This window comes from Pithys albifrons, chromosome 7, assembly GCF_047495875.1.
Source record: "Pithys albifrons albifrons isolate INPA30051 chromosome 7, PitAlb_v1, whole genome shotgun sequence".
NCBI classification, from domain to species: Eukaryota; Metazoa; Chordata; class Aves; order Passeriformes; family Thamnophilidae; genus Pithys; species Pithys albifrons.
Genome location: NC_092464.1, coordinates 24,911,884 through 24,927,359, shown reverse-complemented (window position 1 = coordinate 24,927,359; position 15,476 = coordinate 24,911,884). Strand labels below are relative to the sequence as shown.

At 37.9% G+C, this 15,476-nt stretch overlaps 1 protein-coding gene across 4 annotated transcripts in view; it reads right to left on the bottom strand.

The window, feature by feature from the left end:
• LOC139674418 (probable acyl-CoA dehydrogenase 6) overlaps positions 1 to 15,476 on the bottom strand; it is a 76,929-nt gene that overhangs the window by 26,100 nt on the left and 35,353 nt on the right. For all 4 annotated transcript variants that reach the window (XM_071560720.1, XM_071560719.1, XM_071560718.1 and 1 more), the window contains exon 3: positions 2,480 to 2,609. In XM_071560720.1, coding sequence (XP_071416821.1) covers positions 2,480 to 2,609 — 130 coding nt within the window. The remainder of the gene's footprint in view (positions 1 to 2,479; positions 2,610 to 15,476) is intronic.

Here is a 15,476-nt window from a genome sequence, read left to right as displayed (position 1 = left end):
ATCCTTTCTTGCTTCACATTTTATAAGTAACATTGGTGAGACGTCATGAAAACAAAGACAAAAATGCCAGTGGTATACAATCTTGTAAGTAGAGGGTAAAAAGAAAATAAAACCAAGGCAAAATACAGAGACAAGAACACTTGCACGATTCACACAGTTCTCTTTATATGTTGTGATTGCCAGCTGCTGCTTCTCTCCTTTAGAGTAAACAAGAAATCAGTTAGTAAAACTAACTTTTCGGATATTGATTCCCAGGTGTGCTGCTGTCTAGGGTGGCAAATGAATCAGTAACAATTAAGCTGATGAAACAGAAAGGCAATCTTTTCTCACTATATAATCATCATTATCCTTAGTATTTTCCTATAAACAACTTGGGGGGGGTGGGGTGGGGGTGTGGGGAGGAAGGAAAGTTCCTGTCCTACTGCTGAGATAAATCTGGTAACACTATGGATGTGACACCCCACAGGTTTGTTTATAATCTCTGGCAAATGTGTATCATTCACCTCCTCAGCTAGGAGCTGCTTTCTCTGTTCCACTTGTAAGCAAGTGAAATCGTACATCCGAATGCATTTGGAAGACCTGACAGAATTCTGAACACGGGCCATCAAAGGTCAGATAACTGCTGAGAAAGCTCTTTGCATTAGTTCCCAAATTTAGAAAGTCCTGCTTCTTCACTTAGGGGATTCTTGGAATTAGAGGAATCACATTCACTGAGTTAGTTCATAGGTGCACTGAATTTTTACTGGGTGAATGCTGAAAAAAGGCCAAAGTTAGGAAAGCAAAAAAAGCTCCAGAGATATTTTTAGGGGTTGATGGTTGATTCCCATATTACTGTTTGCTTTGTGCATCACTCGTGAATCATGTGTAGCAATGCAGTTAGGTGCAAAATGTGAATTATCTCTTTGAACTTGTTTAGAATCACCACAGTACAGGGATACCTTTACAGAAACCATCCCCATGCAGATTTTCCTGTAGCAATCAGCTTTCTCTTTTTTTTTTTTTTCAAAATTTCACTTTTACGTGTGAAGAGTGGGACATAGTACTGTGCAAACAGGCAGTGAAATTTACTTAACAGTCAGGGAAAAATTCTAATATAGACACAAATTTAGCTAATAGATTTCATCCAGTTAACAACATTTTCACACTTATTTTCCAAGGATTTCACTAGCACAAATGTGCATAGCTTCACTGCTTTACTACAGCAGAACAGAGAAGACCAAAAAAACTGCAAAGGAACACAATCCCATCTTCTTTTACCCATAGATTTTCTTTAAACCCCTGGGAATAAAAGGCTGTCACGGGGACAAGGTACTATTCTCTGAAGTATTTTAAAATACTATTTTTTGTCATAAGTTGGACTATAACTAAGCCGCTTTTTCAACAGACATACTGAACTCCATGCTTTTAGCAAGTTTTGATGTATTACACAAGAAGAAAACTCTAGGAAAAAATTGCCACAGATGAGACCTCCAAAGTCACATATACCAAGCAGAAGGATAAGTGGATGCCAATGGAATAGAGCTTACATCTCAGACTCTAGAGATTTAGAGGCATTTTCAATAAGAATACGGAAAAAAACCTTAACAAACAAACAGACCTCAACAAAAAAAAAAAAAAATCACCAACAATAACGCAACCCTGAAACACTCTTCTGAGCAAAATTTCCTCTCTTGTATATCTGTTTTATGCAGAGAAATTCCAGATCTCATAATAACAGCCTGTTGCCTCCCTTTAGTTTTGCAAAGTGCTGTTATGATGCAGAATGTCTGCAAAACTATTACATCAAGAAGTTGGTAACTGTCTCTTCTATTGAGGGAGGGAAAAAACCCAAAAGAGCTTTGGAAACTGCAGGAGCCTGAATGATAGCAAGTGCAAAAAAGATGAACACCAGCATAGCAGATAACTAAACCCAAAATGATTAATTGTCTGGGAAGGATGTATTTAGGAAGTATGATACATGTGCTGCAACTTTAGAACATAGCTTGACACCTTGCAAAGCTAGAAAAAACCAAGTAAACTATAAAACAGAATTAGATTTAGATCCTACAGATCTAGGATTAGATCAGATTAGAATTAGATCCTCATCATTACAACTAAATGCATCCTTAGTGTGACTGCACTGGGGTAACTGTCTAAGAAAAAGGACAAACATGAACAGTGGAATTCTGAAATAAAAATATTTTTATTGGTTGTGCCAACAACTTTTTGTTGTAACCTTATATGTTTGTAAGCATATCACCTACTACTAAACAATGCTTCTGTTTAAATATATAATAATCTACCTTTAAAAAATAATGTATTTTCTCCACTAAACCAAACTGTCAGAGAGAAGTAAAGAGTAGGTTCCTTCCTTAAGCATTACTGAAGAGCAACTAGTAAATGCACAGTATTTTTTTTTCTACTTTTACACGTACTGGATTTAAGGCCTAAATCTATGGCAATTTGGGTTTTAGACTAAACCATATTTTCTGAAAATTACCTTGTAAGAGCAGGAGTGGCCATGCCAGCTTGCACTCCAATAGCCAGAGGAACACCTCCACAGCGGATATTTCCCAGCTCTTCTGCCACCGCAATATTATAGGAGAAGTCCAAGCCCATGCCGCCATATTCTGAGGAAAAAACAAAATCTATGATTCTTGTGTTTCAGACTGGAATAAGCAACAAGGAAAAAAAAAGATACTGCAGCTGCAAGGACTTGCCAACTGCAATTTCATTACTGATTTTTTATTTGACAATTATCAACTTTCACAAAAGTGATACCACACTACTCTTTACAATATCTGCATTGAGAATTATACCTGCTCTAATTACCTTTTAGCACATCAGGTCACCTCTGAATATCCTAAGTAACCTCATTACTTTTACTGGGAACAGCAGGAAGAAGTGACATGCTGCTGAAAACGACATCAGAAGGCAAAATTATTCTTTCTAACTGCAAGGTCATATGAACAAATTAAACCACAAGGTAATAAGTGCTTTTATTTCTCCATGATAATGCCTGACACCAGCTCTCACCATGCAATCATCTTCCTCAGACACAGCAGTCAAGTCAGCCAAGAGCTAGATCACAGGCAGGTTGTGTTTCTATGCTAAGTTACTGTTGCAGCTCAAAATCCACATTAGCTATAACCACAATATGATGAACATGCCCATTTCATATCCCGGCCCCTGGTGGTGCACTCATTAAAGCATTCTTCGTTAGCAGGAGGCTGACGACCTGGGGTGCTGGCCAGGTCCCAGCCCAGGCCATTTCTCCCCCACCACACACACATTTCAACCTGAAAATTCAATTAAAGAGGAAATCATTCTTCATCTCATTCCCATGCCCTGTACTGATAAACCCACCATGCAGTGAAGCACAGAAAAGGGCCACATTGCTATGATGGATGAGGTAATTTCTAGCTGTATTAAGCAACTTATAATCCAAAGGAAACACGGTGAGAAAGTGAAGGTTACTGATTTATGTCAATAGCTGACTGAAAAGCTTTGATTAGATAATGTTTCCTTTTTTTTTAATTCATTTGAAGACCAACTAAGAAAATTTCAAATAAATAGATACAAACCCCCACCCCTCACACACACAATAAGGAGCAGATGAACCCTTCTGTTTTCACTTGCTGACATCAAACGCTGAACTCACCCCTCTACCGACCTGCTCTAAAGTTTCCAAAAAGCATGATTAAATAAAAGTCAAAACACCACAGTGCATATAAACACAGGGCTTTGCAAGCTATCATCTGTTTCCTAAACCCACAGAAACTATCTCTGTGTGTCCTTTTTCTGTTGAAAAAAAAAGGAAAACATAAGTGGAAAAAGTGAAGCATAAAGTTCAGTTTTCAAATAACATTTCTTCTTAGATCATTCTGAATAGTCTGTATTGTTAGAATTAAAAAATGGTTACTTTTCCAGACTTTTGTCTGAAAAGAATGTTTCTTAAAAATATACACAAAATTAAATCTCCTACTGAGAGCTTAAGCAGTACAATGAAACAATAGCAATATGGGTATGTGTTTAAGATAAGAGATAATCCAATTCTCTTGTCTTTACAAAGCCCCCATCAATAAATACATGGTCTGAGGAGCAATAATGAATGTATGTGCATGCAAAGGCAGGACTATTTAAAGATACCTGGCATGAGAGAGTTTTTGCTGATTTTATATGAACCTATAGCAGAATTATAATAGATAACCTCAGTTTTGGCACCACACAGTTGCTTTTTATTTGATTTTTGTAAAATCAGTCAATATTTTTTCATCAAAATACAGTTATTACTGATTTTATCTCTTGTTTCATCTATGATGCAGTTATATTCCTGGCTTTAACTTAAATTTCACAAGAAAACCTTAGTTTCTTGTTTTACCCAGAGCAACTTCACAGGAAAAATGCTATACACAAAACTTACCCAAAGAAGGACCACTTTATTCAAGTACACAGTTTACAGGCAGGCATTCTTTGACCATGCCACACGTCATTACATATTACCATGTAACAGACTTGCCTTGCTCTTATTTGAGATTAGTTACTAAGCAGTACATTTTAAAAACAAAATGCTGCAAAAGTCCAGCTCTCTAAGGAATGACACAAGGAATTTCCTACCAAAGGGAGTAAAGGAGCAGCCTTTGGAGCTGGAGGTGGAAGGCCTTCCATGCAAAGAGATGATAAAATCTGAAGATTTTATGATCTGGGGATAGAGAACACAAGAGACAACCACAGATGCACGAAGGGCAAAAACAAATGGTAAAAACATTAATCAGATCACACCTAAGCTTTCATCAGGTCTGTTTCAGGAGCCAAGAAGATAGAGTTGCATGGAGAAATGTGAGTGAAGTACAATTTTAGGGAATGCCTCTTTTGAACCCAAAGTAGTTGATCTAGATAGAGATTCACTTAATCAGTGCAGTCTGTGCCACTGTATTCGCAGTAATTTGGGTAACTTATGCATGGCTAAGCACAGTTTTGCCCCATCTCTTTGGAGAACTGGACATCTGCTCCGAGACAGGCTACAAGCAGTATCACACAGAAATATCAGGCAGTGCTGACTCCAAGTACTGAAGCAACTTTCTTTCTTTCCCAGTGCATTGTGGTAACCTGATTTTTGCAGACCCACTGCCGGGAACTCCAGACAGCCTATTTTGGGCCTGCTCTGAGCACTTTGTCCTGCATGCCACAGTACTCACTCTTAAACTGAGAAAAAAACCCTCCAGGCTGTTCTTATTTCCACCTGCTGTAGCAATGATAGTGAATGTTTTACAGAATGAATGTTTAATTTTTATTTGGAACAAGACTTACTCTTTTTGGAATAACTCTTATTTGCAAAGAGGAAACATGATGGTGGTCGGAGGGTCGTCTTTGTCAGTCTCATCAACAAACACCACCTCCTGGTGGTATCTGTAACATGATGCAATGCTAATAGGCCAATTAAATTTTCATTCAGAAAAGTGAACATTGTGCCTAACAAAATTTTTGATGAAAGGAACCAAATGAATTCTAGATTTGATGGTTTTTTTAAAAAAAAACTATATATAAATACTCACATGTAAAACATTTCTAGGGTAAATATTTCTTCTAAATTTAAAATGAGAGAAGGGATCTCTCAAGGATTGTTTGGCTACCTTATAATTTTTAAGTTACAAGAAATTTAAAAGAACAAATCGAAGACAAGCTAGGCAGTAAGTCTAACAGACTAATGCTTTTATAATCCAAAACAGGTAGAAAAAGCAACTCCTATGTTCAAATTGTTACTGTTTTGATGACAGTAGTACAACTTCAAGCTGTTAAATGGCTTAATCTGGTATCTTATCCATTGTTTGATTTCAAGTCAAATTACAAAGTCCAAAGTGAGAATACAGGAACATACAAATTGATGCCGAAAGGGTTCCTGATTTTTCATTTTTATACATTTTAGGAACACAGTAACTGTAGCAAATGTAGTGTTCATATTTGTAACAGCCTAAGTTCATTGTTTATACATCCTAACCTCTACCATAAATTAGTAGCTCAAATTCTTTTAGCTGTTTAAGCTCTCTTCAAGGTACAAGAGTTGAAAACTATCAGAAAGGCCTGCAAAACAAGACCAAACATAAACCAACAACCTTGAGTCTAAGAACACTGGAAAAACTCCAAAGCCCGAGGAAGAGAAGAGCTGATGAAGACAGAGGGTCTCCATGACCCCAGCCCCAAATCCTGGGGGATGGCACAAGGGTAGGACTGGGGCTGGACTAAGAGATGTGTAAACTGAGGATTGGGTGGGCAATATCATAAAAACCATGGAAACCAGTGTTCGGGGGTAGCAGCACAAAGATGTCATCATGTATTCCTAAAAGCCCCAAGCCCAGACATTAAAGAATGTACCTTTTTATCTTATCCCACATTAGCTTGGCTCGTAGTCCTGTTTTTGGGGGTACTCACGGCATCAAAATAAATAAAAATTTTGCATTACAAACTATGGTCAGAACCCACACTGGAGGAGTGACAAAGAGTGATGAGAAAAGTGTAGCAGAGAGGATGTGCTGTAGACTGACTGCAAGCTCCCATCCCCAAGCCCCTGTGCCATTCAGGGGTGGGAGTGAAGTAAATGACTCAGGAATGAAGAACTGAAGCTGAGCTTGGGAGAAGGGGGAGAGGAAGGGGGAACACATTGTTTTAATTTGTCTTTGTTTCTCACTATATAAATCTATTTTAATGGGCAGGAAATTACAGTAATTTTCCCCCAGTCTTTTTTGCCCATGACAGTAACTGCTGACCAGCTTCCCTGTTTTTTTCTAGACAGCCAAGCCTTGCCATTGTATTTTTTCCCCTGACCTGCTGAGGAGGAGAAATGAGTGAGTGATTGGCCAAGGTGAACCCACCACACCACTGTTAGTATATTAACCTATTCTTTTAAATTGGCTCTGTGCTTTTCTACTAATCACCACCACCACCACCACATTATTTTAACACTCCCAACCTAGAAGAACTCCTTACTTCATAGAGACTAACACATTTGTAAGTGTTAAGTTTGTTACATTGCCAGTGGAATAGAGTCCAAGAGAACACAGTAAGTTTTGAAAAACATGTTTTTTAAAAGATGCAGATGTATACTAAATCTGATAAATAATGGTATCAGGCCTTTATCTATGAATGTAAGCAAATATTAAAGATGATGCCAAAAACTACAAATAAAAGTGCAAGACTACCGCATCTTCAGCTGCAGCAAGTTAAAACTGAAACAATGCTGAGATGATCTGTTGGGAAAACAAAGGCAAAGAATGCCTTAAAAAAGGATGCAAAGGCAAATAAGAAGCTGAAGTCTCATACAATCATTTCATTTTTGTGAAGACCAATGCTTTTCTCAACACTTGTTCAGCCTCCCATTTCAAAAATGACTCTTTTCAATGATGAGACACACTCAGAGTCTCTAGTCCAAATTTTGTAAACGTTTAGAAGTGTCTCTCCTTGGAATTTGCTTCTGAACCCCATCTAGAAACTCAGTGGGAGCAACAGGGTCATGGTGAAAAGGGTCTGTAAGCAAATTGAGGCAAGGTGAAACAAGGGATCTTCAAACTGTTCTAAAAATGTAAGCAAGCCTGGAAAAAAGAATGGTGAAAACACAATGTAGCTCTGTCAATAACTTAATGTTAACTACTTGAATATTTTATCTTGTTTGTTTACATAATTTCCAAAGTCTGCATGAAGATCTATCCCAAGGAAAATTACAGTATTATTCCTACTACCAGCACCTACCTCAGTGCAAGAAAAAACCTCCCTAAACAAAAAAACTCCCACACAAATAAAACCCTTGTGCCAGATGCAAAGTTCTTTTTACCAGATTGCCTTAGTTAGATAGCTCAAACTCCCTCAAACTGAAAGTTTGTCCCAAACCAGGAAAAAATATAGTGCTTTATGATTTTGTTTGGTTGATCCTAGAAAGATCACAGCCACATGCAGTTTATCTCTCACAGATACTCAGTAGTTCATCCAAAAACTCCAAGGCAGATAAGGACTTACTCTGCCAACCAAAGTTTCACTTGTAATATCACTCTTATGATCCAGTAGCCCTTGGAAAAGAAAAAACATGGATTGGCTGCTCATTATTTTTCATATACTCATGGTTAGCAGGATAAGTAAAATCCCTGAGCAATTAACCATTGTGCTGGTTTAAATGTAAACCGTCTGGAGAAATGAACCCAACTCAAGAGAGATTACAAGTCAGAGTTACAATTTACTAGAAAGATTACAATAAATACAAGGATACAAAGGAAAACTGATTTTAAACCACTGGTTAAACTGGTCCCAACTGCTGCAACTAGAACAGCAATGCAAATGGTGTGTTCATGCAATACTTCTGTATTCTGCATACTGTTCCTTCTTGCTACAGAAGTCATCAAATTGCGCCCATAGAAACTAAACTCATGGAGATGAAATAAGGTAATCATGTCCTTCTGTTCTACATTAAGATAGAGCTACACTAGAAAATAAACGAGAAACTTCCCCCACAGTGCAGGGATAAAAACCCTCCTATAGCAAGAACACAAAATGCCACAGAGGAACTTGGCAGTGCCTGCCACTGAGCAGATAAATGCAACACACAGACATGGCCTTAGCTAGAGAAAGCATGGACATAGACATGTTCAAAAAGGTTTCAAAGATGAATAGGACACTGCTATAGAAAGCCAGAACAATATATTCTAAACCACTAGTTGCCAACAGCTGTGCTTTCTACCCTCTGATTTCCCAAACCTCCCTCTCTCAGCTTAGTAAGTGTTCTTTATTTTCTAAGTGGTTATGCAGTGCCGTTGGCATGAAACTTCAAATTCAGAAGGATATCAGAGCTCTTAAAAAATATTATACTTCCTCCCCCTCCCCCCGCAACTGTCCACAAACACTGTTGTAGGGAAAGAAAAGCTAAGTTGCACAGTACCATACAATAAAATGTCCACAAGGGAACACAAGAAATATTAGCAATGTAAACAGATTCAGTAGCAAGAAGAAAAGAAAAAAGACTGCACACAGTCCCAAGCACCAGCTATTGCGTCAGCTCCAACTCAGAGAAAAATTTCAAGCAATCACGGGTCACAGATTCCTCAGGCATTTTCTGCCTGCTTCTAAATTGAGTTCATTTTCCCCCCTCAGCTCTGACCCAACATCAATTCCACAGAAACTGGAATTTAATCAAAATAGTTAGACCACCCTAGAATTTTTTTCTTTGAGGTTAAAGTGTACAGATCTCAATTACTGTATGTTTGAAAATGTCACTCAAACTAAATGCCATAACATAAAGAAAAGAGGGGGCAGAACCACAGAAAAATGAAGTCAAGAAGTGTATAGGCTGAATATCACACCTCCCAAGCTTCAGTGGCAAGGCCTGCTACTCCTTATGGGGCTTCTCTTTGAGCAAGCTCATAAAAAACCTGTAAATTAGGTTTCAAGAATATCGACTCTGCAACCTGCCCACTGCTTGAGGTCTGTCAGTCAGCAACAACTGCCAACCTCAAACACACACATTCCTACAAGCTGTTGCACATTCACCTGGTTTAAGCTTTGTGGACACTAAGGTTTATTCTCTCAGACAGACTTATCCAGCAGTAAATACTGCTTCCCTCCAGCTTGAAGACTGACACCCTTCTGACAAACAGGTAAACAATACATCAACATTCTTCAACACTGCATGTTCACTGCAGTCCTTCTGACACCACTGTGAGTCAGCCCTCAGAGGCACCACAATCTACCATCAGGCTTGCTGAGGCATCTGGCAGCCCTATGCAAAATATGCTCTTTCTCAAAAAAAAAAAAAAAGTCCGTACAGCTGCTAAGCTATCTTCTTTTAAGAATATTTATTAATTTTGAACAGGTAATAAAACAGTCACTCTCACATCTGGACAAGAATGAAGCGGGTGCATCATCTTTATGTGCTCCTAGTGCTCCTATTCAGGACTCTTCCTCTTATGTGAGCTACCACAGACTCCTGGAAAAAGTTTGTATTATTCTGCATCAAGGCAAATTTTCTTCCAGCAGCATCTACAGTGTGACTGCACAAATAGATATTATAAGGAATCTGCAGTAATGTATAGACATTCAACAATCCATAGGTAAACAGGGAAAGAAAATGGGAACTGACTTTTCAATAGGTAACAGAGATTTCCCAAAGCACATTCCCCAGTTTAAGCTCAACAGAGAGAAAAGATGAGTAACAGGACTGAATGCAAGTATGTACATTGGTAAGGATTTTTTAAAAGCTGGATGAAAAGGGGTCACAGTACTTGGTTTTGCAGCAAATTCTATAAGCAAAAAGCAGATTTACTGGTTTCACTTCTCTAAAGCATTCAATTACTTTAATTCATAGAGTTGATATTAAAAAGATCCAGAGTTCACTATGTCTCTTCTGAATTCCAAATAAATAAATAATTAAACAAAGAAGCAACACTACGTGATCCAAAGGTTATAGATATATTACGTTTCCTACTTATTAAAATTTCTATGCTAAAATTTATTAAAAAGTCTGACGATTTACCAGCTGAAAGATACAGTTTAATTTTCTTCCCTACAAGATCTTTTATTCCAGTCCAAGTTGATAAATAGCTTGTTGGAAATTCACACGGATCTGAAATGAAAAACTTTGGCCACTTAGCTCAATGTATCACATCTAAGGGCATAAATTTCACTGGATTACATGTACCAAATCTTATAATCTCCGAATGGAATGATAAACTGAGAATTGAAACTGTGGGCGTGGGAGGAGAAACCTGAAAAATACTGATTTTGACTAAATTAGGAAAAAAAGGATCTCAGTATATGTGCAGTGAATAATGAACTTCAGACATGCTCTGGAGCTAGCCTGGCTAGCACAAGGGGTTTAGTTCAGTAGAACAAAACTTGGAACAGAAGTGCACTGCAGGAGGTTTCCACAGGAATTTCTGATCAGCACAGGCTTAAGGGACCAAAAAGTTTTCCAGTGGCTGAGTTTTTAAGTCCTTGAGAAGCTCAGCCAAATACTGAGAAAAACATGCCATGACATCCAAGAATATCTGCCACATTGCAGGTCAACATATTCCTAGTACAGTCACAGTGAAGAAATTATTAAAGAAACATCTATTAACCAATGTTGCACCTAGAAGCACATCCCTCTGTCATTAGGTAATTTCCTTGTTTGTAAATATTAACTGGCAAAATTCTCTTCAGCAGGTAACATCTGCATCTGCATGCTAACACAGCCTTCAGCACAAGCAGGGCTGAGACCGCCAGTTCCACAACTCCTCATCTCTGCCAGCTGTGAAACCCTCACCCCGTGGGACAGCCCATCATGCTGCTGGAGCATCTCCAGAGGTTCCGGTTCCCAAGTACAGCAGAGATCAAAGGAGAGCATCTTCTATATTTTCTGATTGTTTGGCAAACCTGATTGGTTTTGAAACTGCTTTTAAGTTAGCAGAAGAAAAGCTATAAAAACCCCAGTCCTAGTTCTGAGCATTGGGGTGTGGTTGGCTCTTTAAGACAAAACTCAAATTTGCAGTTTTGTAGGAAAGGTAATGGGTTTGATCTCAAATTGAGAACAAAAGTCAAATAAAAATGTAAAAATCTGAATATTTTTATAACATTAAATTGTTTTCTTTTGGCTGGTTTTTTTTGGTGTTTTGGTTTTTGTTTGTTTTTGTTTTGTTGTTGCTGTTTGGGGGTTGTTTTTTTTTCAGAAGACACACAAAGGAAATTTCACAGTGAAAGCACTTCTTGGATAAAAATAAAAGATTTTTTGCAATGTCATAACAATGAATATCCCCTTCTTTTTCTCCAGCAAAATAGTCATTTCAGAAAAACTTATATATTCCCATGCTTGTTCTATTCTCGATAATTTTAATGGAGAGAACATTTCATTGACAACTTTTATTTGGTTTAAGGAGTGTGGACAAACACTTTAAGCCATATTCTAGAGCTGAAAATCTCTAATTTAGTTCTTATTTTTGTCTATCATTCTGTGTGCATCCTTGTCCTTAAAATTTGTCAGCCAGACTGTATCATAAAACAGATTATCCTTCTCTGTTTGTAAAAGAGCTAACACAACAAGGATTATAATCTGAACTGCAATATTCAACGTGAAATAAATTACATTGCTATTTCTACTTATGCTGACATTGGAGGGTGTGCCTGTAAATGTTATTGGCCACAAATGAAAGGATTTTCAGTATAGTGCAAAGCATTCTGGAAATCAAATTCCCTGTTCCAGACTGTTTCCTTCAAAAGAACCTTCCTCTCAAAGTTTTATATTATTTCCATAAGTGTTTCACCATCCCATGTACTACATTCCAATAAATTATTATGGATCAGGATTATCTGTTTCTTCTTATTGATTTGGTTCTGAAATCAGTAACAAATCAGCCCTCAAACCCATGAAATTTATTCCAAAGGGAAATGACAGCAACTTGTTGTAGACCAGAAAAAATTATAGTATAATTTACTATTAAAATTGTATTCTTTCCTCATTTATGGGCAGCTCATGACATGGGAGGTGGCTGGGACTGCAGGGATCATTTTGACCAGCCACACAAGGAGCCCATTGCTGCTGGACCTTTGGAGCTCACCTGCAACTGAGATGCTGTGGCCTTTCGACACTGCGCAGCAGAGGCGGCAGACATGTAGATGTCTGCCCTGGAATAGCTGTGGCTTAAAGATGCATTTCCAGTACAAAGCTTGTATCTCACAGGCATGGGAAAACATAGTATGGTCAACATCTCTGAATATCCTTAGTCTGGTGGAGACACCAATCCCACATTGACTCCAGACTGTCTTCCTTCAAGTCCGTGAAATAACCTTTTCATCAATGTTAGCACAAAGTCCAGAGCTAGATGCATTGGAAACAAAGTGATATATAAGCAGTTATAATCAGTGACCCATTCTGAAGCCTCTGCAATGTCTCAGATGAAATTATAGTAAATATATCACAACTCATAAGCTTCACAGTGCTGAGCATATCACATATTCTTTCAGCACTGCATTATTCACCTTTTTTCTTGATAAGAACTACAACTATTTGCTAACTCATTATGATTAATCCATTTTACAGCATCTCTCAGCATTAGATAGTCCCAAACTGAGTGATTCTGGCTACTGTAAATTAACAGCCAGCAAAGCAGCAGTGTCTGTGCCTCCTTTTTCCCCATCAAATCATGACACAACCATGAAAGATGAGAAAACCCAAACCAAAGACAAAGTTATGCTCAGCTCTCACCCCATGTTTAAAACAGTTGAGAAAAGGTCAAAAGCATTGTTCATTGAATACTGAATACTCAAAATTAGTAATAAGGTTTAAGACCATCCTATATGCAATCTTATGTAATTGAAAAGTTACATGAATTATTTCTCTAATGTACAGCTGAAAAAGGAGTTGTAAGTAAGATAAGTTTTTCTGCATGGGAAAAGATCACAGCATCTTCTAGGCTACAGCCTCACCACCTCAAATCAGGGGATGTAAAGCAAATCAGACATGAATTAATGTCTACCTTCTTCCTCAACCCCCCCCCCCCCCCCCCCCAGAAAACAACACAACCCAGAAACAAAGGAAAAAACAACAATATTTTTTTGCTCCTATTTATGCAAACATGTAATGACTGAGGTACAAAACTGCTGGGTTTTTTACAACACCGAATGTTGATAAAGATTTTTTTTCTTGTTTGAAATCCTTCTCACATTTTGACTGTGACTAATGCTATTTTCTAAATTTTGGAGTAGCCCTGATAAGGTATGAATTGAGAGCAATTAATTAAAGCAAGACATGAAAAATGCAGCAAATACAAACTCACCTAAATAGCATGCTAAAACACAGACCTTAGCAATTACACTTTCAAACCAAAACCAAACCATGTCTCTATTCTCTGTATTTCAAGGAAGTTTACGTAAAAGAATAGCTATAATTTCCTATTGCACAGATTTTTCTTATGTGTTAGAAGTATTGGCATAAGAAAAAAGAAAAGTGACACAAAAGAAACCTCAGCCCTTTACCATTTCAGGGAAATTTCTGTGTTTGGGAGCTCTGCTGCTGCAGACTGAGGTTACCCTGGTTAATGGTTTACCTCTGGAAAATGTCTCCCACTTACAATGTAATTGCAACTCACTCTGCAAGATTTGGCTTGCTCCTGATTTTGTGTCAGAGTGGTTAGTGCTGTTTGGAGTTCTGTTTACTCTACCTGTGCAGCTGGAAAGGTGCACGCAGCCTGTCAACTTCCAGAGAACTTCAGGCTAAATATCTTTAAGCTTTACTATATTGGTTGCTTGTATTTGAAGATGAGTATGGATAAACCAAACAACCCATCTTGACATGATTTTTGTTTTCGAGTTGTTTTCTGTCTCTCAGTGTATCCTTCCATGGTGATTTTCCAGAACTAAGATGTGTCTTCAGACAAATCCTGTCCTCTTGTTGATGTTTTCCACCCAAACCTGGGGTGAAACTGCTCCCTTATTTCTTCCTCATTGAAAGGTACTCATCAGTGTAACCTGTCTTTGGGTGCTGTGCATCACTCAGTCCAGCTTCTTTCGCTAATGAAGATTGATACTCTTTTTTGCCACATTCAGGATGCTTTTGGAATATCTTAGCAAGATGAATAGGCATTGCCAATTTGACTCTTTTGTCGATTATAAACACAGAAGAGATGGAAAAATCCAAAATAAATTCATACAGATTTTACAGCTGGATCAGGAGACCTCTCTGTTTAGCCTGCCAGCAATGGGGAATGCGCTACAAGGTTATATAAAAACTAATCATATCGGAATTTAATTATCCCTAATGTTTCCCTGTTGACTCACTTGACTTTTTTTTTTTTTTTATATCTGACTGCTTGCTAAGTTTCTCAACTTCTCTCAACAACAGCCACAGAGCTGCGCTTTGCCAATCACTGTGCAAAAAGCCCTCACCTTCCCACACTGCCTCCCTGCAGTCCCCATTTCTTGATGGTCAGATTTCATTTTAGAGGTACAAGGTACTACTTGCTCAGATCTTTCCCACTCAGAAAATGTCATAATGACAAGAAGGGCCAAACACTCACTTCTTATCCTTCATTTACACAATCATCTACCTTCATTTTCTTAGTTCCTTGCATAAGCACAGAAATATTTTGTATATATTTAAAATAAATGGCCAGTGAGGCTATAAATCCTTAGTCTTATACTATGGACTTTCTTTGAAAATGCCTTACTACTCAGTGAAAACATGAAAAAATTCTTTCTCCTTAATGACTGCAGGATTTACAGAACTGGTAAAGGCATGGAAGACGAGGTATGGAAGGACAAAGTAATTTAGAAAAAGTGCATTGTCTGCAATTTAATATTGTGTTGTTTAATGTCTCTATGGCAAAGTAGATGTTGCAAGATAACTAACACAAGTATAACAAGCAAGTCTCTTGATACACAAATTACAGGACTTTGCCACAATCTCAAAGAAGTTAAAGGAGGAAAAAACCCTTGAAGCTAGAAATAGTATAATTAATTAAGGAACACAATAGAGGAGCAATTTCAGA